We start from the raw sequence: 24,899 nt of genomic DNA, 5'->3' as shown, positions 1-24,899 counted from the left end.
GATTTCAGTTCATTACAATTATAATTCTTACTGTAGCCCACCTGTCTCAACTGTGCTCATTGGGAGTTTTTTCAAGTTGACCCATTGGTTCTTTTTGACATGACCCTAGTAGACTTTGGCAAGCGTCCTTGTTCTCAGGTATGACAAGATGCTTCGAGGTCATCTTGTACACTTCCTATTCCAAGTCAACTATTTTCTCGAAGAAGCCCTAGTTTACTTATTGGGAAATGGTGTTTGAAGGACATAATCTAGACTCCAGAGATGCTTATTGTTACTGAGGCAAACTCTTTCCTGAGTTTCAGAACCTCATTTCTGAGTTTTTCTAATTCTTATTTATGATGCTATTTCAACCTTATGTGATTTTTAATGTCCTTTGACTCATTTTGCACAATATACTACAGTTTGAGCTGTTTATGGGCATGTCTTTATATTATGGTTTTATTGTCTACAGGGACAGTATTTTGCTCATTATTATTTTTTTCTTATAATTAACTTGTAGGGAATTCGACTTCGATAATTTTCTCTTGCTCATTCTTATGCAAAATTGTTCACAACAGTTCAGTATTTCTCTTCTAACATAAATTCCTCTTCTATTGTTCTAATATAGTTATCAAATATGGAAACTTTTTTCCTGGGATTTCCAGGCTCTGTTCTTCAATCATTTTTCCTCTCTGACCCCCAAATTTTGTCTGGATTTGCTTTATATCCTTATCACTTTTATCCCTGGCCTGTTCAATTTTGATTCCATTCTTGGATGTTTTTCTACAGAGAGGAGTTAAGAAGGTATGTTCTGCTGTTCTCATAAACATTAAATGCTCTGTAAACCTACCTTGGTTTCCTCCCCAGACACTAGTCCATGCAAGTCATGTGGCTATTGGCTTGTCTGAACCGACTTTTATTTGAGATTTGTGGATAACCTAGTTTTGTTGCAAGTGTTGTCTATGGATTTCGTGTTTTGTTATCTAGGTATTCCGTTTGCTTTCATGCAGGAATTCAAGGAGATTAAAAAATTACGCCAGTGCTGTCATATTCTAGAAAGCTTTTTAATTTTTTCATGTTGAATTTTGATGTAGATTTATCACTTTTATTAGTCTCATCAAAGAACAAAATGTCAGTCTTATTGGTGTTATTTACTGCTTCTTTTGCCCCCATTCGATGAATATCTAATTTTCTCTTTATTATTTCTTTCTTTCTGCCATCTTAGTGTTTTCTTGGTTGATATTTTTCTTTCTTTTTTTTCCTAAAGATGACCGGTAAGGGGATCTTAACCCTTGACTTGGTGTTGTCAGCACCACGCTCAGCCAGTGAGTGAACCGGCCATCCCTATATAGGGATCCGAACCCTTGGCCTTGGTGTTATCAGCACCGCACTCTCTTGTCAGCACCACGCTCAGCCTTCTTTTTTTTCCTAAAGATGACCGGTAAGGGGATCTTAACCCTTGACTTGGTGTTGTCAGCACCACGCTCAGCCAGTGAGTGAACCGGCCATCCCTATATAGGGATCCGAACCCTTGGCCTTGGTGTTATCAGCACCGCACTCTCCCAAGTGAGCCACAGACCGGTTTTCCAAATTCTTGAGTCGAATACTTGGAAAATCGATTTGAGCCTTTATTCATTTGCTAGATATGCATTCAAGGCTACAATTTTCCCTCTAAAAATGCCTTTAGCTTCTTCTCACAAATTTGATATCCATTGTATTCTTTATTTTTCACTTGTAGATATTTTCTCATATCCGTTGTTGTTTGTTCTTTGCTTATTTAGAAGTGGTTTTTAAATGCCCAAATGTGTTGGTATTTTTTGTGGTTGTTATTTTCCTGTTCTTGGGTTTCTGATTTTATTAAATTTTGCTCAAATAATGTCTTTTCTAGGTTATTGATTTGGTATGTGTTTAGAATGCCTTTGTGTTACAGTAAATGGTCACATTTTGTAAACCATATGTGTGTTTTTGAATTAGAATATTATTTTCTAGTAATTGAATAAAGAATTGTATAAATGTCTATTACATATATATTTCAAAGCCTCTATTAATTTAATAAAGTCTTTATTAATTTTCTTGGCTCCTTGATCTGTGCTTGTTATATATACATTTCAAACTTAATCTTCAAACTAATCCTCCATAGGTAGGTATTAACTCTTTTTGACAGATGAAAAATCTGAGGTTCATAAAAATTAGGTTGTCTAAGGTCACCTAGGTAATAAATTGCAGAATTATTATTAGAACTTTGGGCTGTACAGCTTTGGTGTTCAAATCTTTTCACCACATCATGACATTTACATAAAATGTCACTAGGCTTAACAGTATAAAAAAAGCATTTTCAAAGCTATAGTGTAACAGAATGTTGTTCACTTAACTTGAAAGTTTGGTTTACACACTATGACCTCTTACTTATCCCAAATCCTCATTCCTAATACAAAATCTGAACTAACCAATCTTTTTGTTTGTTCTACATATGCAAAATTGATCTTAAGAATAATGACCCTGAAGCACTTAAAGAGGTCAGTGAATTTTCTAACCCATTAAAGCCAGTATGGTCATAGTATTTATACCTTATATTTACTGATTCCAGGGATCCATCACAACTGACAATTAATCAGTATATTAATTCAGTCACCAGGGAGTAACCACAGACCTATCAGGGAACATTAGATTCCTTTGGGATGCTGCAATACTTAGACCTAAAGAATCATAGCTTCCCCCTAGTGACCACCTTCAGAATGAAGCCATCAATATTTATTTGAGAAAGAACATCACAAACACTATAAATATTTAACTAACTTTTTTGATTTAGAATATTAACAATGCTAACTGTAACTGGGAAAAGTTTGAGAGGCCCTGTTTTTCTTTCCTCACTTTGAAAATATTAACAGGTTAATAATAAATGGAAAAGTGGTTGTAAAAACATATGACCATGAAGCACAAAACCAACGTCCAATGAATAGGGCTTGATATATGCCATTTCTGTTAGAAAGATGCAGTGTAATTATTGTAATGAGCTACTTTATTGAATAAGTCTCCCACATAATATATAGTAATTGGAAATAAGCAATTACTTAAAATTACATAGGTTGAAGGTGATATCTCATTTGATTATATTTGAATTTTTCATGCACCCATGAACTGAAAATTAATCCCAAAGTGCATATAACAGATCATACATATGGTCAGATATTTCTATAAAATCTTTTTATGGAATTGACATTCTGCTTGGAAAGAAACAACTTAAAAAGGTGATTATTGTAGGCAGCAGCAAGATTAAAATACTCATATAACGATGTATATAAAGGTAAATACCATTATAATATGTTATGAAGCTTTGAAATGTGTCTTGCAATGTGAATTTTGTCAAAAGGGAGTTTTAGATGATGAGTCAAGATTTTTTTATCCTAAGTTATTTCAATATTTTAAATCCTGAGCGCCGTAAAAACACCATGCATAAGAGTTAAAATATGCATATAAACATGTACGAGGCACTTCAAGAAGTTCATGGAAAAATGGAATTGAAAGATAATACAAACCTCTCCATGAACTTTTTGAAGTGCCCTCGTATGTGTACACACACACACACACACACACACACACACACACTCCAAATGTTCACTCTTCATTTAGGCTCCAGGACACCCAGCACAAGGCAACTCCTGCTATGTGTGAAACACCCTCTTAACTTTTTGTGAATTCCACTAGATCGTAAGCTCCACATGATGAGGGTGCTGTGTTGTCTCCTACGTTTTCCTCCATTATCTAGCACTGTGCATTGTCGGTGCCTGAATTATATTTGAAGAATGAATTAATTTCATATTAAAAGGTTATTTTCAATTTTTACTCCCTTTTCTGTTCTATGTTTTTTTTTTCTTATTAACCCCTGAAATAACAAATGCAAATGAAGTGAAAATTACAAAGGACAAATACTTACTTTGAAACGAATTAGCTCACTTGGTATATAGGAAAATCTTGCAAAACTGGAAACTAAACAATTGGAAACCTAATTGACTTGACTTTTTTTTGCACTTGAATTTTATGACAATGCTTTAGCCACTAAAGCAGTCACTGAGGTCACTGTAGATGTGGACAAATCTCCAACACCTCACCCAGCAGCTAGACTAGTATAATGATAAGTAATGATACAAAGGATGAAGAAAAGCAATATCTCCAATTATTGAAATAAACTTTAGATATGCTTAGGATAGAGCACTTACTGGTAGGAAACTGTAAATATATGCTAGGTAGATTTTAATTATAGAAGTGAAAGAAAGTGACTTTATGGTTATATTTCCTATAAACAGAAAGACAAAGATTGAAAATCTGCAGAGACAAAAATACATGTGAATTTATGATTTTAGGGAAAACGTCAGATGCTTTTAACCATGCAGCTCTTTGTGAATTTAAAGTCCACGGCAGTCTGATAATACAAGGAAGCCATCCTTGGACTCTGTTTTCAACTACATTTGAATTTCAGAACATTCACAACAGCAACCACCATAACACACTGAGACTGACATAACATTTAATGGAAAATAAAACTTATAAGTAAAAAAATATACTCAAAAGAGAAAAAACTTTAAAAAGAAGAAAAAATTGTAAATTTCAAAGATTTTTTTTTTTCTTTTTGTATTTTTTCGTGTCCGGCAACGGATCGCAACCCTCAGTGTCGCGCCCGTACGGTACCGGACCGGGACCGGCAACGGGATCGCAACCCTCGGCGTCGCTCCCGCACCTCGCTCAGCCAGTGAGCGGGAACTGGTCTGTATGTGGGATCCGAACCCTCGGCGGGAGCGCTGCAGCGCTCCCAAGCGGCGCATTGTAGCAGTGCGCCACTGGGCCGGCCCAGTAAATTTCAAAGATTTAGCAGCAACCTCAGCTTCTTGATACAGGGAAGCAGAAAACTGTCCATTACAAACCTTCTCTATTACCTACAAAAAGATTCTTAATCCTAAACTGATTTACTCTTAACCTTCAATGACTGTACAGCTAAGGAAGACAAATATTACATATAATTCCAAACTAAAAATGATCACACAATGAAACATTCTGCAAAAATAATCACTGATAGAGAATTCCTACTCTCATGTTAGTTAAAGGTAGAAAAGTGTGTTTTTCACTCAGTACTCAGTACACTGTTTGCAAATAATGGTCCTCAAAAAATGATTGTTGGACGCAAAAGCGTACACTCAAATACAGTAATATTTTACTTTGAGCTCAAGAATGTACTGCAAAAATCTATGAAAAAGAAAGTCTTAATTTTATGTTATGTATCTTTTTATTTCCTCTCCATTATTGTGACTAAATGGGCAATCAGTGATCTACTAAAGCATTTATAAGCTAAAGAGAGAAGCATGCACCATATTTGGGATGAAGACCACCAGTTTTTCCTTCCCCAGACCACCCTGCTTTGTATCTTTGAGATACAGCACATGGTTATGTGGTCCAAGGTGGTATCATGTAATGTCCACTCTTCGCCTAGAGGTATGTCTTGAATGGTACTGCAGAGATGCTCAGGTATTATTTTAGAAAATTCTTGCGGAAGAGCAAAAGCTTTAAAGATGAAAACAGGCTGTTCTTCCTGTCTCTCTCTTTCTCTTTTGAAATAAGTAAATGTTCACCCTGGAAATTATAGATCAGGCTGAGTAGCTTGCTACGTGTGGAGTTACTAGAACAAATCGTCAAACACTCTATACTCACACAGAAAACCACAAAAATGCTGTATGGCAATCAGCAATAAGTAAATCTTTTCAGAACAATTTAATTTACTTCCTGAGCGTCTAAGACACTCGGTACACAACGGGGTTAGCGACCGAAATATCAACAAAAATCAAAGTAAAAAAAAATCAGACTTATATATAATAAAGAAAATAAGTCAGTAACTAATATACTGTGCTCAACTAGTTTGTTACACTGAAGGTCAAATTTGTTTCAGTAAAAGTCATTTTTCTTGATTGATGACTAGAAGTCTGTTTGCTGAGTCTGACTCCGTGGGATGGTTTAATAGCAGTAACCTTTCTTATCTGGTTTGACAAGCACATAACATATGCTGTGCCAGGTGCAAGGCTGGGCATTTAACATATTTTATTACAACAAAGCTTGAAAATAAGAATTATCACTGCTTTGCAGACAAGGACTGGAGCCCGCATCGCCCAGTCATGGCTCTGCCCGGCTTCTCTAGGGAGCGGCAGGTGCATCCCGTGTTCTGTGCCTTTCTGTCCGCTGGCCCCTCTGCCTGGAGCACCTTCCTCCTCTAGCTCTCAATCTTCCTTCTCCTGGAAGGAGGACTGAGGGGTCCCGTCTCATGGTTCCTGCAACACTTTTCCCTTTTATCCATTTCTGTGTGTTTCCTCCTCATTTTTCTAAAGGGCACAGTTTGTACCTTGCTCACTGTTGAATTCCCACGGCCCAGAAGTGTGGCAGGTGAATAACAGGAGCTCCACAAATGTTTGGTGAATGACTGAATGAATGCGGAAGACTTATGGAAATGAAAAGGGTAAACGAAAAATAGTAATTGCATGCATTGTTTTCCTCTTTATTTTGTACATGAGTTAGCTGTTCCTTGTGAAGGCTTATTGAGGAAATTGTTGTGTGCATAGAAGAAAGGAGGCAGACGCGGGGGTGAGCAGACACTGCCCTATTGTTGGAGAAACAGTCACTGCTCTGTATCACATGGGCTTTCACACTGCGCTAGGAAGTACAGGGCCACAAGGTGGGTGGGCGCGGGGACGACCCTCACCCCTCCATCTGTCTCAGGCTGATGTGGCTCAGCGAGGTTCGCTCATGTTTACCAGACATTGCAGGTTCTGACCTGGGAAACCGCACACCAGCAGCCAAGACGTCAAGGCAGGACCATGAGGGGGCTCAGGCTGAGGAACCATGAGAATCCCGAAACTCACCCACCATGAGGACCTTGACTTTGATGAGCTGACTCACTTCTGAAGACCGAGTGGGCCGCTTTTATGGCAGGATTGCCGGAAAGCCACGTTCACATCTCAGTTTATTAACAAGCACTCTGCTTAAGGATTTAATTTCAATGATATGGAGAAAAAACATGAGTAAAAACCATTGCTTGATTTCTTTCTGCTTGGCAACTAGAACAAACTCCTCTCAAGATCCTTTGATCAGGAAGAAAAGGGACCCCTCTCAGCTATCCACGGGAGAGGGAATTACCACTTGGGAAAGTCGTTTCTGTGGAGTCTGGAGGGGCCGTCATTTATCCCAAGGGAAAAACACTCTTTCCTGTCTTTTTCTTGTAGGATCTGGGCAGGCCCCAACAACAGCAGAAAGATTTTATATTTTTGTTTGCTTGCTGTTTACTGGGAGAAGAACAGGTATTTTAAACAATGTGGTAAAGTTGATCAAAAAGGACTATTTTTAAAAACATGGTCCCCACAAAGTGAGGTTGCCATGGGGATTACTTATCGCTGTTGAGAGCCAGGGTCATTACTAGGAGGGAATCTTTCGTGTTTTCTGCAAAGCTTAGTCAGACCCCAACCCCCTTTCGTTGTTGTTGTCAATTGTTTATTTTCCCCCTTTCACTTGTGATCTTCAGGTTCCTGGGGACTCACTGATTTCCCAGGTAAGAGGAAGGTGACTTCCTCTAGTGTCGTGGAAGTCAGAAGTTTCTCCTTCCAGGTAATCATACAGGGAAAGGTTTTATTTTACTGTTCGTTTGTTCATGTGAGAATAAGCCAGACACTAATTTTCTTTTTCTTTCTTACCACTCTGTAAGGAAAAACAGCCTCAATTTACACAGTGCTGGGACAGTGTGTTTCACGTAGAGTAAAGGACCTTGTCTACCACTTTACACAATTGGCATTTCCAAAGGCAACTGGGATCTTAACAGAAATCTCCAAGGGCTCACTGAAAAATACTTTATAAGGGGAGCTAATGGTGGTGTGGTGTATGTTCAGGATTTTTGCTCTGTGTTTATGCACTTTTGTTTTTAAGTGGCTTTAGCATTTCCTAGTAAACATGAAAAAGGCTTGCCATATTTAAAATACAAATGCCAGACTACGTTCTCTTTGAGTTCTGCTTCCATTAAATCCTCATCACTAAATTTAGGATAGATCTTCTGTGTTAGATTTCCCTGGCCCAACAGCACTCAAAAAGGATGACAAATCCTACATATTTATAAAGAACAACAGGAGTTGGTGGAGTTAATGCTCAAGGCAGTGGATCCTGAAAGGAATTAAGGCTACTTTTCTGACAACACAAATAAAGCGAAAGCTTTAAGAACGAATGGATGACAACACAGATGAACTGTTCTTTTGCTCCCATGACGGGGTACTCTGCTGCTGAGATGAAGAGAAAGTACTTTCTCGACATTCCACTCTCCAAACTGGAGCATTTGCCCGGGTACTGAATGCTGTACAGCGATAAACAATGTTATTGCAACCGTAGTTTATCTACATATGGGCCAACTAGGCATACATGGGATGAAGGGCAACTTAACCATCATTTATAATTTCCTTTGTATAAGATAATGTGTGTCAGGCCGGCCCGTGGCTTACTCGGTAGAGTGCGGTGCTGATAACACCAAGGCCACGGGTTCGGATCCTATATAGGGATGGTCGGGTTGCTCACTGGCTGAGCGTGGTGCTGACAACACCAAGTCAAGGGTTGAGATCCCCTTACCAGTCATCTTATAAAAAAAAAAAAAGAAAAAAAAAAAGATAATGTGTGTCTAAATCAACTGACTTTATAGACTGGGGCTACCTGCAATCTGCAAAAAATTCTAGTCTCTTTTTTATATACTGAACAATTTGGATGCCACTGAGAAGTACTATCTTTGCTAATTCAGTTATTTTAGCTTATAAGAAAGGCTCAAGTGTAAGATTACAGAATGAAGCCACCATTGCTATCTTACTTTCAGTTAGTTAAAAATAACTAAGTGAGGAGATAAAAAGAAGCCACACAAGTGTACGGACATTAAAGAAACCAGAAGTGGCATTTTAAAGTTCTTTGAACCCAGACTAACAAAGAGATTGCCTGGGGCGGGGGGAGGTGGGTGCAAAGGGCCCCCGGTCCTTCTGAGACCCCTCCCCACCCCTGCACACACCTGCCAAGACTCTTTTTTACTTTTTTTTTTTTTTCCTTTTTGTCTTTTTTTTTCATGACCGGCAACAGATCGCAACCCTCAGTGTCGCCCCCGTACCGGATCGGGACCGGCAACGGGATCGCAACCCTCGGCGTTGCGCCTGCACCTCGCTCAGCCAGCGAGCGGGAACCTGTCTGTATGTGGGATCCGAACCCTCGGCGGGAGCGCCGCTGCGCTTGCAAGCGGCGCACTGTAGCAGTGCGCCACCGGGCCGGCCCGAATCTTTTTTACTTTTTTCCCCATCAAATCAAAGCACTCTTTTCAGGAAATGTGAGAAACATCATGTTTCCTTTATGAGAGAAAATAAGTGTTCATGGACGAATATTTCAATGTTGTGTGTCCAGTGGGTTATTATTCCTGGCGATATGAAAAAGCATGAGGCGGTTTGGCCACTTTGGGAGTAGAGGACATCAGCTCTTGATTCTCCTTCTGGAGACAGGCAGTCACAACCACAGCACAGCCCAGACTGGGGGTTTATTCCACACCTCTGGTTTACAATCTGCTTTGGAAACAAGACAAAACCAATCTGCTTTCTAGTATGTAAAGTGCAATTTCAGACCGATTGGCTGAAAGCAACCAGCATCTTCTCAATTGTTTATCCACTGACATACGATCTTCTGTTTCCATCCCGATACACAGGATGGAGTGAATTATAACTGTGAAGAAGACAGGTGACAAGTTTAATTAAAAAGAAAAAAGTAAAAGCCTTTAAGGAGAGTTGAGAGTAACACACACGTTTTATGATTTTTTTTTAACTAAAAATTTAAAACCGAAAGACAATCTCAGTTGAGATCAAATTAATGGCCTGGAAGACCAAGTAGAAAAATATCTCAAAGCAGAAAATAAGAACAAAAGTAGAGAGACGGCAATCCCAAGGGGAATAGGAGCAGATGGAAAAGCAATAATTGAATACATAATAAAAGGAAATTTCCCCGAGTAGATAAGTCTGCAAACTGAAAAGACTCCCCAGTTTGAACAATTCTGATGAGAAAAGTCATACAAGGTATATTCTGGTAGAGTTTCTGAACTCTAAGGATACAGAAAAAATCTTACAAGCTTCCCGAAAGAAACTAGCAAACCAAATCTACCAAACAAAAACCAAATTACTTTCAAATGAAAAAAAAATAATAATAATAACATTGGCATCGGGCTTGTCATCTACAGTCCTGGGTTCTATAAGATAGAGGAATAACATCTGTAGATGACTGAAAGAAAATAAATCAGTGAAAAACCCTGATAAAGAAGAGACATAGTGCAAAGGAAATTATTATCATAACAATGCAGAACAAAATAACCAAACGACAGCAGAGACCCAGGCATTGGGGGAGAGGTAAAGGGAGACATAGCGGTGTTTCATTTGGGGAGCGGATGGGGCCTCTAATGTCTCACCCTGTGGGGTGGCGAAGAATGGAGAGAGAAATGGAGGGTGAAAGAGTTGGTATTTTATTTTCACATGACAATAGAGGAACATGAATTTCATTATAAGCAATAGAAAAAGGGTGGTAGCTATTAAAGGCAATAAAAAATAAGCTTGGAATTCCAAGGTGAAGTATTTGTAAGTGAATTAGAAGCTTTTGCAACTCTAACCTCTTTTACAAACTCTGTTATTGATCTTTCATTTTCCAGCTGATTATACTACTGAACTCATATTGATTATATTATAGAACTGATATATATATATATATCAGCTTGCTCTATAATATACATAACATACACACACATACATGAATTTATGTGTGTTAATATATTTACTTGCTGCACCTAGACAATACATTTTATTTCTTCTGTCATTTTTCAAAGTGAATAAATGGAAAATTACATTTCTTTAGAATTATTAACTGAATTTGCTTTATATGCATGTGGTTCCCTAATGATACTTTACTGTAGAATCTGAGTGGGGAAAAATCCCTATCTACTTTTCAAATGGTAGAGAAATAGTTAAACTAGAACATAAATAAGATAATGCACCTAGAGATTACAGAGATCATTCCTGCCACAGACTAAGCATTCAATAAAGGGCAGTTATTTTGACTGATTTTAGAGAAACCTGCCCTGGTTATTCTCCGTGAAGTAATAACTGTCCATAAGCCTGTTCACTCACAGAAGGCAACAGACAGGCCATCGTAAAACCTGGACTGCACCTTGGAGATCTGAGCCCTTCATTCTGCACATGAGAACATAAAGGTTTTGGAGGCTCTCACTGTGTTCAAAGTCACACAACTGCCACATGTTCCTCCAAAGCTGACCTCCAGAAACGCAGAACTTAAATTTATAAAATTAAAAATGTTAGGTTTAATGATGGCTTGGCAAATAAAATAATTTTCTTCATTATTCTCTTGAGACATTGGATTCCAGGACCCTAAACAGTTCTGTGGCTCTTTTCTCTAACATACATGCCTTAAAAAAATTTGGATAGTTGAGACAGTGGTTCTTACTTTTTGGTCAATGTACTTGTTGTCTTCGATTGCTGACCGTTTGGTGTGATCGCAGGAGGAAGAGGCGGAAGGGAGGCTTCTCAAGAGGCAGCAGGTGTCCTGCTGCTGGCGATCGATAAACTGCTTCATAAAACTTTCCCTTTGCAAGTGAAATATACATGCATCAAGCATTATTATTGAAATGGAGCAAGTGACAGTATTTTACAATAATGCGTTCGCTTGAGATAAAACAGTGATAAAAGATCATAGAGAACAGGACAAGTACCAAGAGTGGTATTTATATTTAATTACCAAAATAATTAATTAAGAGAAAGCTTTCTGAATCCCCAGTGACTCCTGTTCTAATGTCTCTGAAATAACTTTTAAGCAATGATGTATAGTAATTGATGGCATTAAAAAAATCCTATTGAGGTAATAAGATACTTTTTTCCTCCTCTAAGACTTGGAAGAACTTGTTAATCTCTCCAAACTTCCATTCATCACAAGAATCCTTGAAAAGTAATATTATATTTAAAGAATCAAAAGAAACTGACTTATCTGATGTCCAAAGCACGGTGAAAATTCAAGTGACATCCCTTCAAATAACCAAATTCAATTAATTTTTTAAAAAAATCAGAAATGCAAATACATTTCTATTTGAATTTCAAATATTATGGCACCATATCCAGTCTCATACTTTTGTTACTCCTCCCCCTAGAATTATTTTTAAAACTAGTTAAGTAAAAATGCTCACATTATTATGATTGTGTTGGTAATTATTTTGAGCTATAACTGGAAAAATTTCCTTTCATTATTAAAAACAGGTGTTTTTTTTTTTTCCTTTTTGTCTTTTTTCGTGTCCGGCAACGGATCGCAACCCTCAGTGTCGCGCCTGTACCGGACCAGGACCGGCAACGGGATCGCAACCCTCGGTGTTGCTCCCACGCCTCGCTCAGCCAGTGAGCAGGAACCGGTCTGTATGTGGGATCCGAACCCTCAGCGGGAGCGCCGCCGCGCTTCCCAATGTCGCGCACTGTAGCCGTGCGCCACCGGGCTGGCCCCAAAAACAGGTGTTTTAAAGCATCTTCTATGCACTTACTTGACTGGAGGGCAAAAGTGGTAGAAAATCAAATTAGTATGCATGGAAAATGCCACAGTTCTTCTTGTAAAAGGTGAGACAGATAATATTGTTACCAGACACGGCAGTCTAAACAAAGGCTGTATTTTTTTATTTTCATTTTTTCCAGTTGGCCTGTATTGGGATCCGAATCCTTGACCCTGGTGTTGTAACACTGCACTCTAGCCAACTGAGCTAAATGCTGTAGTGGGGCACAAACCTGGCTCGTGGTGTTTTCTCTACTTGCAAATAAAAGGGCCACAGATTTTATCTACATGGTTGAGGGTCAGAGGGTGGCATCTATCCAACATTCCCGCAACAACCAACATGTTCACCAGCTACCTGGGAAGTCAAATCCCTGAGAGGTCATCCCAGAGTGGGAAGTAGCCTTTGCCTAAGCTAGTACAGCTGTAAAATGACTCTTCTCTGAATATACTGTATAAAGGGGTTAATGGTTTTTAAAACAGAGGTAGAGAGAGTAGAAATATGGATGATAACTCTAAAATAGAAAAAAACCCCACCCACATATGAGTTTTAAAGAAGGACTGAATTATATGTAAGATGAATCTTTAACAATGTGTTTGAGATATACAATTAAAGAGATACTTTAATACCTGATTTTAGGAACTGTAAAATCTGAAGGAAGCTTTGAAATTTTCACCATTTGTGGTCTGTTTGGAAATTTCTCAAAGATTCGCAGGCGCAAAGGGAGCTTTTCTTTGGTGTCTGCATTTGCTTCACTTTGCTTTAACTAAAGAAAGAAATAGAAGAAAAAAGGGAACCTATAGTACTATACATTATAGAAAATTTGATTTCTCAAATGGAAGCAACAATAACTAATTACATGGAGAACCAGTAGATGGCAGCAAAGACCTACCGACTACCTTTCTCTTGCTGCCACACACAGTCCTCCATGTGCGCGAAAACATTGTTACCGGAAACAAAACAAGAATAAAACTTGATAATAAAAAAAACTAAACCAGGAAAAAATAAATAAATAAAAGAACTTTGTTATTTTATTACTTAAGATAAGCCTCTTTTCACTTTTTTATTATCGATTTATCACTCATATTTAAACAATAAAATTTTTGTTTTACATATACATTATAGAATTAAAAATCAAAAGAATGAAAAAAATAAACCATGGAATCATGCTAAGGGGTAATATTTCAAAAGAGGATATGTCAAGAAAATCAGTCACATAGTCTAGGAGATTAAAAAAGAAAAAGCTCAAAATAGAAACAGCACATTTGATTCCTAAAGCAAGAGTGTTCTATTTGGTTGTAAAAGTACTTGGGAATTATTAACTTAAGTGCCATAAAATACCTTTGTGGGAAATGGCAAGCAAATGGCTTTATTTATCTAGTTAAGATTGGACATTTATATGAGTTTCTGCAAATTGGCTTTCGGGAAGGCTGAAGTTTAACATCACAAAGGGAACCGCTGCTGAACTAAGGAGAAATGAGGATGGATTTTGGCAGGAGGAACCCACTCTGCCCCCCCTTACCCTCTCTTCTTCCCCCCATCCGCTGCTGACTTCTTGGGGGCGCCCCCTTCTATTGGCTGCTCCCTTCTCTGGGACCCCTCCACAGACTGGAGCTAACCTCTGCATGTGGTCTAGCAGACCGTCCTATGTCCCGGCTTTCTGAGCTTCATTTTCCCACACTGATCCCGTTCAAAGAATACATTTAATTCACGAGGCCTTTTGGGAGGGGTTCGGGAGGCATGTTGCAAAATCCAACAGCTTCTTATCCCCTTATTGGGTCTGTTTTTACTTCCTGATTACAATTTGTCTTGGGGTTGTGGAAAGATTAGTATTGGAGGCTGAGAGAGTTTTACAGCAGGAAGACAGGAGCAACTCTTCCCTCCTACCCACGTGTGGGTGGACAAAGTGGCCAGAGAACGTCAGGGTGGCCTTCTGAGGACCGTGCCAGTTTCAGCCCAACAGATGGCTCAGTTGTCCAACTGGTTGTGAGCTGTATGTCCTGTTGTCTGATTTTCTCATTCTGCTACAGAAACTTCTCTTACATTTTTGTTTTCTGTAACAGAAACATGTTACCTTAGCTGTGTGCATGTCTTATTTAATTTTTTGGGTAGCCCCGGGTTCCTGTCTTACATGGTGATCTAATTTAGAGGAACGTCCCTGTTCCCTGCCCTCTTCCGTCCCCAAGTGGAGCGCTCAGCACAGTCATGCGTGCAGAATGGCACGTTCTCAATAATTGGATGATTATGATGATGACAATGACAAAGAATTAGCTCCCAAAGGCACAAAACTACTAGCATCTCCATGAGATATGGGCAGTCAGTAAAAAGACTCCGTACATAAAGAGATTTATGATTTACAAGGAAGAGACTTGTTTTCTAAAAGTTGGTACAACTAGTAGAAAAATAGTCGTCTATGGTAAAGTAAGCAGAGCATACAGAAATGCAAAAACAGTTAACTTATTAAATCAGTCCAGGGAGTAAGGCAGTTACATCAGGCCAAGGACAGCTGATCAGATAAAGCAGAAATAAGGTATGTGTGAATTCGTGCCATTGCAGACTCACTTATTAATTCACTGATGCTGTCATTTATAAATCAAATCCTATGGCCCAGCTTCCATGCTAAGTCCCGGGGATATAAAAATAATTAAGTCACTGCACGCACCCTCATCCAGCCCACATTACAACTGGGTGGACAGTTCTATCAACAGGCAATGACAACAGAACGTGACGGTTCCTCTGGCAGAGATATGAACACAGTGCTTGAGAACACAGGCCGAGGAGCACAGGGAGGAATAAGAAAAAGATCGAAAGCTCTCCCTCTACCTTAAGAGACTCCTGGGCAGCAGCACGGCTCCGCGTGACTGCGTTAATTACTACTGGGGCCCTGGAGGCACCAGGACTGGCATGTACATTTCATGAGAATTCAGTGTCTCCAAGGAGAACAAGGACGGGTGGTATATTAATCGGGACACATCACTGAAATGAAGCACGGAGCTCTTTCCTAGAAACCTCTCAGCTGCCCGCTCCCTCCATCCCCACCAGTGCCTTCCTGGTCAAAGAGACCACCTGGGCTCCTGCACTCCCTGGAACGGACTCCCAGCTAACCGGCTCTCCATTCTATGGTTACGGTCTCTTCTCGCTTTCTGGTTTAAAACCCATCAGTGGTATCCCACTGCTCTTAAAACAAAAACCTAAGGCTTTAATCCAGGCTCTGAGGCCCATTTTTGCCCCTTTCTCTCTGTCCAGCCTCAGTTTGCCCTGCACCTGCCCCATGTCCCAGTCACTTTCTCTCTCAGTTCCTCAAAGGTGTCTGGACCTTGTGCCTCAGGACTTTTGTCCCCTCTGCTGGGGGCTCTTTTCTTCTTTCTCTATTCAACCTCATTAACTTCTACTTGTTCTCCAGATTTCATTTCCATTAGAAATTCCTTAAGGAAGCTCTCTCTGGTCAATGAAATCTTCCTCTTGCAAGCTCCTAGCACGTGAGGTTGAACCATATAATATTGCTGCCTGTGTGGGTCAGAGCAGTCAGAAACTGCCAGTTTCTCATGGTTCAACCTAAAACCTGTTGCATTAGTTTCCTAGGACTGCTGTAACAAATTACCACAAGACCGTGTATTAAAACAACGGAAATGTATTCGCTCAGTATTCTGGAAACTAGAAGTCCAAAATCAAGGTGTCAGCAAGGCCCCACTCCCTCTGAAGGCTCTGGGGGAGAGTGTTTTCCTGCTGATTCTCAGTCCCTGGTATTCCTGGAGCTTTGGAATGGGAGTTTGTCTGGGAGCTGTGGCATTCCACCTCTGCCTCTGTCATCACGTGGCCTTCGTCCCTGTGTGTTTCTTTGTCCCTGTGTCAGAATCTCCCTCTCCTTTCTCTTATAAAGACACCAAACATTAGACCCACCCTAATCCAGAATGATTAACTTAACTGATTACCTCTGCAAAGATCCAGTTTCCAAATACGGTCTCATTCTGAGGCTCTGGCTGCACATGAATTTTGGGGGGACATTATTAAACCCACTACACATATCATTGTTTGAAATTATATTGTATGGCCACTTGAACAACGTGTCTCTTTTCCCTGAGACTGTCCACCCTGTAAGGATAGGGACCATGTGGGGTTTTGTTCATTGTCCCATATCCAGTACCTGGTACAACAGTTGACACAAAGTAAGCTAAGCAAATATTCACTGAAGGAATAGTTGTACAGAACAGGTGGCAGCACTAAACTCTCTAGCAGACAACTGGGAAATTAAAAAAAAGGGATTCTAGGAGTATCCCGAAGTGTAAAGAGATAAGCATAAAATACCTATTTATGGATTGAATAAATTTGTTGGTGTGGAGTTTAGGTGCCCCTAGATTCACAAAATAGAATAAAATTAGACTCTTGTGATGTTTAACCTGAACTGATGTTTGTCATTGATGAATTAATGAATGTTTAGACATAAAAGTTTATGAAGGGACATATGGGAGAAATAGCAAGTTATATTTAATCAAACACCCTAGAATATAATATTTAACATATGTAGGCTATGAATATTAAAAAATAGTCACCTTACATACATGTTTTTAAAATGAAACTCATTCCATTCTAATTTGCATTAGAGATATTTACACTCCCCAAAGCTGTGTCTTCTGAACAAGGTTGCATTTTAAAATTTACTTTTATAGCTCCTTCTAGAGAGTAGAAATATAATAAATGTTTGTGAATAAATGAATTAGAACTCAGTCTGAGTTGATCATTTCATTGTAAAACTACAAAAAGCAAATGAGAAGCTCTTTCTGGTGACTCAGAAGGTTCTTCACAACTCTGCAAATACTCTTCTTACATATTGGGCATCCTTTCTCTATAGATGTGCAGAAGGGTGAGTTAAGTAAGGATGAATGGCTGATTGAATGGCAGAAAGATCAGATCTCACTGCAGACGCGCTGGACTGAATCTCCTACGAGCAGGAGGGGGTCTGTTTCTGAACAGCAATCCTCACGTGCTCTTTTCTGTTGTTAACAGGTAAGCAGCATTGACTACCAATGAACACACCCAGGGCCCTGAAAATCCTCTCCCAGGTGTCCACCTGCCAGAAATGTGTGAGCACCCACTTGTCAGCCGCGCCCTGTGTGCCCACAGCAGTGCGACTGGCAAGAATCCCAAAGGAGGAACTATCCAAATGCCTATCAGCAGTTGAATGGAAAAATAAATTATGGCTTATTTAAACATATGAATGCGTGAACTACATCTCAGCCCAAGAATGTGGGTGAATTTCACAACATAATGTTGAGTGAAGGAAGCCAGACAAAACAAAAGAGTACATAGCAAATGATTCCATTTGTATTAAGTAAAACAGGCAACGCCATTCTACACTAAGTGTCAGCAGAGTGGCCACCCTGGGGCAGGAGTGACGGGTAGTGACTGGAAGAGTGTGTGGAGATGGGCTTTTAAGGTATAGTCAATACTTCTTGATCTGGATGCTGGGTGTATTCAGTTTGTTAAAATTCACAAAATGATTCGTTCTATACGTATACTCATATTTTCTTCCTTTTTTTTTTTTTTTTTGCAGCTGGCTGATACAGGGATCGAACCCTGGACCTTGGGGTTATAAGCACCATGCTCCAACCAACTGAGCTAACTGGGCAGCCTTGTATACTTGTATTACTGTTCAGCAAAAAGTTTAACGAAGGGATCAAAAGATGCAGTTGAGCAAAATCATTCTAACTTCATTACTGTCAATCACGATAACCTCGACTATTTTTCCTTTCCCAGTCCGTGATCCTGATCAAGATACACACAGAGAAGAAAGAAGGGGGAGGAAGACGACAGTAGGCGTGTGTGTGGGGGTGGGGTGGGCCAGGGGGTGGAGGCAATCAGCAAACCCAAGAGTGCTTCATGGTACTTCAAAGCCTCTTAAAGTTTTTTAAAAATATAATAAAATGGCTTTCTACCTTTTATCCAAATTCTTTCCCCTTCATGTATTTAAGCACAGATATTCCAAGTTTAAATTTACTTCGATGCAAATGAGTGAATAATATAGATTATAAGAACTGGATATGAATTTAAAATCATCATCATATACCAAAAAAGCAGACCTTTATCATAAAGTAATTATAATTGTAAATGCCCATTTAAAAAATGTTTCAAAGATCAAGATTCTTGAAGGGAAGGAACGTAGTGCAGAGAATCCTAAGATTTTATTCTCTGTATTGAAAAACCTAATGCAAAGAACAGTACAAAGGAAGGAGTTTATAATGGCTTCACCTGAGCATGAAGTCGGACTGCAATAGAGAGATCAGACGATAGCTTTGTAACAGGTTCACACGGTTAAAAGAAAAAACACATTTGCAAAAAAGAAAATAGAATCAAAGAAACAAATTTCCAACCTTGGGCTTTAAAAATATAAATCATCTAAGCTCAGTGCTATTCTGTGGCTCAGCATCTGTCTCGCTGAGATATCATTCCTTGCGCCTCTCCAGAGGGTTTGGGTGTAATTGCTCTGCGTGACACACACCCCTGCTCTGCCTCATCGCTTAAATCTTCCGTATTTCAGCCTGTGCTTTCTTCTGTAAAAATATTCAAACATTATTCAGTTTCAGTTCCTTTCTGAATGATGCAACAAATAACTGAATTGAAGGACTACATTAAATAATTTTTTTTTTGTAATTTTTTTTGTGTGCTTTTCTAAAAGAAAACAATTTAAAAAGCTTTCAGACTTGGGAAAGATTTTCACTTTAAGATCAAGTCCATGCTAGTTTAGAAAATGTGCCCAGATTTATGAGTTAACATAACTGAAGAATGTTTTTTGGTTGTTCGATATATGAAAAGCAACCACATTATGTTCCATTGGAGGAAGGAGTTACTCCCCTTTGTTATGGGTAAATTAAGCTGAATTCTCTTTACTTCTTTATACACAAGGGCTTTTGCTGGCTTTGGATCTATACATGACAAAGCAATTCAGAATATAGAGTCTTCCAAAAGCATAAACTATTATTTTTCAAGGGAGTTTCTCTTGCTGATTTGTATATTTGATTTTACAACCCAAAGTGCATGTTTCTGGGTTAAAACAGATGGCATATTTGGAGTAATGACCACGCATGTTAGTTTTTAATAATATCCTCATGTTACTATAAAACCTTGATATACAAATATAAAAATACCCCTCACCAGCTTGCTGAATCCTGTAAAGAGTTTCTTTGAGAGGAGGACCTTTTCTTTTCTGCTGTGAGCTCAGGGAAGTCAGCTCATGTGATTGCAAGACAGCAATATTACACACTTTTAAAATGTTTCCTTTAAAAAGTGTTTATATCGACAGTTCGGGATGTTGAGTGAGAAAGACCCCAACATGACAAATTCAGTGATGGAGTTTGGATGTGTCATCCCCTCCAAAATTCATGTGGAAATTTGATCTCCAATGTGGCAGTGTTGGGGCCGAGCCTGTGGCACACTCGGGAGAGTGTGGCGCTGGGAGCACAGCAGCGCTCCCGCGCGGCGGGTTCAAATCCTATATAGGGATGACCGGTGCGCTCACAGCGCTCGCTGGCTGAGCGCGGTGTGGCCGGTCTCAAAAAGGACAAAAAATAAATAAATAAATAAAATAAAAAGTGTTTAAGTCACTCACTTCTCCCCCTTTACAGAAATCTTTAATAAATTGGGTATTTCCAAGGTCAGATTGGAGTTTTGATTACTTAGGCACATCAGCGCAAGCCACCAATGTAAATTGGAAGGCTCATTTCTTTCTTTTTGTCTTTTTTCATGTCCGGCAACGGATCGCAACCCTCAGTGTCATGCCCGTACCGGACTGGGACTGGCAACGGGATCGCAACCCTCGGCGTCGCGCCCGCACCTCTCTCAGCCAGTGAGCGGGAACCAGTCTGTATGTGGGATCCGAACCCTCGGTGGGAGCGCCACAACGCTCCCAAGCGGGGCACTGTAGCAGTGCGCCACCGGGCCGGCCCCGGAAGGCTCATATCTTGGCTAGTCTTTGGGCCATAAAAGCTACATTTTTATACGACAGCTGGCACCCCAAAATGTTCGAAGTAATTTCGTAATATTTGCTAATTAATTACCTGTGGTGTTTCCTTTCCTACATCTCTTTACAGATCAGCATGCCTCTTAAGTAAGTGGAGTGAGGAACCATGTTTTTGAAGGAGCTGGTGCACTGGGGAATTAAGTTGTGTGCTTGCTGTTTTCCGAGACCAGCAGAGCACTTAGGAAGAGCTGTGGCATTTACACCACTTCATGACATCCCTGAAGTGTGTATGAAATGTTTACTTTCATGCTCTTATCACAACACTTAAGATCTGACAAGCTTTAAATGTCCTTCAGAAGGTTACTTTGTGCAACGATGTGAATAATATTTGCAACAAGGCTAAGCTAGTGACAACTCCAATAAAATTAGTAAGAGAGAGAAAAAAACCTACTCAAAATCTAGAATAATCATGTTGAATAGATACATTTTCCTTACATTATTGCCCTTTAAAATTCCATTAATGGAATTAATTATTTCTTGGAGAGAGTGGTGATATAGATTGCATTTGTAAGTTTTTCTCTTCTAGGCCTGAACACCTCTATTTTACACTGTATCTCTCTTTTGTTATTCAACTTAGACACAGTTGTTTCCATCAGGGAATTTACTGAGTCATAGAAGCATGATTTAAAAAATGCATTTTTTTACTTTACATCAGATGAAATTATATTAGAGTTCCATGTAAATTAGATACATGGTTCTTTTTATGGGATGGATATTCTGAAATAGGAAAAAGCCCATACCAAAGGAAATTCAGAATATATATATGTGTGTATATATATAGTATTCGCTCACATACATAATTGTCTTTTTTTAATTTAGAAAGCATAGGAGATAGCATAGTCTAAGCAAAACTGTAAAGCTGGTAAAAAATAAATAAATTAGAAGACCTGGGTTTAAAATTTTGTTCAGTTTTATAATCTCTTAACCACCTTGGATTTCAGTGTGTTCTCAAATGAAAAGTGAGGATCTTTGCTCTTTCATATAAATGCCAGATCTATATGCAAGATAGCATACTGCCTGTGACTAGAATGACTCGGGGAAATGTGCTATGACTCCAGAGCTGTCCCCCTTCCACGGCCTCTGCCAGCTCTACGGGAAGTCAGCTCCTCTGAGGGCTCGGGCTAGACAAAGGGGACGCCTCGCATGCGCCATGGAGCGCCCCGTCCCCGCTGCCTGGGACCACGCAGCCTTTGCTCTCTCTGAGTTCCTGCCCTTCACTGGATTGATTGGTTTATTTTCTCAAGACTCTTGATTGTAAAAACGAAAATGAAAATAGAAGCAAGCGTTTCTCCTGATCCTGGGCCCTTTGCTTTCCAAGCTTGCTTCCTGAAGGAGAGGCCCACACTTGCCGTCGACAGTGCTTGCCATTCCCAGCCACCCTCTCTGTCTCAGGGTCCCAGAGGGCCTCTCTTGCCTGAGTCACTGACATTTCCCATGTTGCTAAATCCAGGGGACACTTGGCCATGCAGGTTTCAACTCCCTACAACTCTTTAAACCCTCCTAACTAGCTTTCGTCCTAGTCTTGTCCCTTTAAACCTACCCTTCAGAACACCTAAAACAGAGCTACCATTAAGTCCCTCTGGTCTTTAAAGTAATTCAAAAACCGTCAATTGTGTACGGAAGAAATTCTAATCTTATTAGCATGGAATAAAGTATTGTCCAGTGCCTTGCCCTTTAGGCTCTAGCAATACAGGTTGTGTCTCCTCTCACACAGTTATTGCACATGAATATGCCACCCCCCACCCCTGCCTGTACTAGCTCTCCTTCTACACCTGTTTACCTCTCATAAATCCTTCCAAAATCATCTCCTCTCAGAATATTTCTCAGAATAACAACTGGTAGTTAATAACAAGTGTGCTGGACACTAGGCAGAACACTTTGCATTACCAATATTATTTAATCCTCAGAATAGTTCCCTGGTGTAGGTTCCATAATTAGCTCCATATTATACTATGTTATAGATGGGGAAACTGAGGTCCAGGGAGCTCACATCCGCTGCCCGAAGTCACACAGCTAGAAGTGGCAGAACAGGGATTTGACCACAATCTTTCTGATTCTGGAGCTTGAGCTTCTAAAACCTGTTTCAGACAGCCTCATCAAAACAACATTTTCAAGCAATAGCTGCACTTTTACAGCTGCAATTTTGTACCTGTCATTCCTTTTGTATGGAACATTTTCTCCCACTGTCCTAACAAATTTCTATTCTTTATTTTTTGACTTGTCTTCCAAGACTTGCCTCTAATCTGAATTTGGCACATTTTTCTCTGTGCACCTTGCATTCCTCAACCCTAGTGCTCAAGGCTTTGCACTACAGCTTTCTAATTATGTGTCCCCCTCCTAAGATGACAAATCTTTAATTAAGGGCAGGATTCTTTGTAGTCTGATGGCCTCACATTGTGTGCCGATGCACACAAGACAATGATAACACAATGGCGATGAGATGAACAAAGGCGGCGACGTTAACAGTGTCGCATGAACAGGCTGAAGCGGATCAGTTGTGATATTTCTCATCAATCTATTATTCTTTGTTAAAGTTCTTTACAGTGTGGAACCAGCCATATCCACCAGCAATTCTTCCAATTTCAGATGAGCTTCATTACTGGTAAAGATGAAAGACGGGAAATGACAAGTCACATCGTATTTTCTATTAGTAACAAAACCATAGAAAGCATTTGGCTCCTGAACCGTGTGCTCACAATTTTTAAAGATCAAAACAGCATAATTAACTCTAAAATCTCTATGACATATTTAAGATATAAATCTCCATAGATGTGTGCATCACTGAAGGCAACACAGTGGCCAATTTGTATGTTTTGTTATTAGAGTTTACCACAGAAAATTCTTATTTAAAAAAATACTTTATTTTGAAATAATTTCAAGCTTAGATAAGAGTTGCAAAGATAGTACAGACAGTTCCTGCATATCTTGACATTATTTTCCTATATTAGCATCTTACATAACCATTGAATATTTATCAAAACTAAGAAATTAACTGTGGTCAAATACTTCTAACTAAAGTGCAGAACTTCTTTGGAATTCCCAAGTTTTTGCACGAATGCCCTTTTCCTGTTCCAGGATCCCATCCAGGATACCACATGGTATTTCACTGTTGCATCTTTGTATGCTCTCTTAACTGCGACAGTTCCTCAAATTTTGCTTGTTTTTAATGACCTTGACAATGTTGAGGAATACCAGTCAGGTAGTTTGTAGAGTGTTCCTCAACTTGGGGTTGTCTGATGTTTTCTCATGATTAGACCAAGGTTATAGATTTTTTTTCTTTAGTGGGGGAGGGAGGGAGAATTACCAGCGAGATGATACGCCCTTTTCATCATATTGGAAGATATATATCAATATGCCTTATCATTAGTGATGTTGCTGTAGTCACTCAGGCAAGGTGAAGTCTGCAGTTTCTTCCCTCTAAAGTTACAGTGTTGTCCTTTCCCTACTCTATTAGAAGCAAGTTACGAACTCCAGCTGATACTTCAGGTGAAAAGAATTAAGCTTTATTTCTCTGGAGAGGTGAGTATCAAAGAATTTGTGTACATGTGTTAAAATCACTGCAATAATTAAAAAAAAAATTGGGGAGGGAGATACCTTGAGGCCATGCAAATGTTCTGCTTCTCCTTAAAGTTTCACACACTAATTTCAGCGTTCATCAGTAGATCTTGCTGGTAGCAATTGCAACTGTGGTATTCTAATGGCGATGCTCTGTTTTCTTCATTTATTATTTTGTTATTTCTATTTCTCTACATTTATTTTCTGGAATTATTCTGCAAGAAAGACTTATCCCTTCTCTTCTACTTATTTATTCAATCATGTATTTACATAAGTGTGTGTATTTGTGGCTATTTATTTCATTCTTTGGGTTATAACCCAGTACCACCCTTATTTATTTTATGGCTCAGAGTGTTCCTGCTTTGGGTACTGGGGGGTCTTTCCATTGGCTCCTCTACCCTTCAGATATACTTCCTTTTTCTTTTCTTTCTTTTTTTTCAGCTCTTCTTTATTTTTTGGCACATGAAATGCCCAGTCTCATCCTGTGTTTTCTGACTCAGCTCTAGAATCTGCCATTTCTCCAAAGAGTGCTGATTTGTTTTATTGGAGAATGGTATTTAGAGGCCAAAATCTTAGCACTAGCTTTGCTCACTGTTACTAGGACATCACTGCTTTGAGACTCGCTCAGTAGAAAGAGCTGGGAAATGCATGCATGAATATTATCTCATGTACACACACATCTCTATATTTGGTGTTGTACATATTGACATATCTATGTATGTGTCTTACATA

General features: G+C 39.4%; 1 protein-coding gene across 2 annotated transcripts in view; it reads right to left on the bottom strand.

Moving 5' to 3' along the window:
* Positions 1–24,899, bottom strand: part of LOC103603082 (sodium leak channel non-selective protein) — a 109,120-nt gene that overhangs the window by 68,135 nt on the left and 16,086 nt on the right. The window contains exons 2-3 of one of the 2 annotated variants that reach the window (XM_008587559.1): positions 13,228–13,364; positions 11,518–11,656 (exon numbers count right to left, since the gene is read on the bottom strand). The exons of the other annotated variant lie outside the window; for it this stretch is intronic. Of the exons in view, the coding sequence (XP_008585781.1) occupies positions 11,518–11,656; positions 13,228–13,277 (189 nt within the window). The 5' untranslated portion in view covers positions 13,278–13,364. The remainder of the gene's footprint in view (positions 1–11,517; positions 11,657–13,227; positions 13,365–24,899) is intronic. 2 annotated transcript variants of the gene reach the window in all.

Source organism: Galeopterus variegatus, unplaced genomic scaffold (genome assembly GCF_000696425.1).
Source record: "Galeopterus variegatus unplaced genomic scaffold, G_variegatus-3.0.2 Scaffold4433, whole genome shotgun sequence".
NCBI classification, from domain to species: domain Eukaryota; kingdom Metazoa; phylum Chordata; class Mammalia; order Dermoptera; family Cynocephalidae; genus Galeopterus; species Galeopterus variegatus.
The sequence above is the reverse complement of the archived record's forward strand: the minus strand, read 5'-3'. Positions and strand labels throughout refer to the sequence as shown.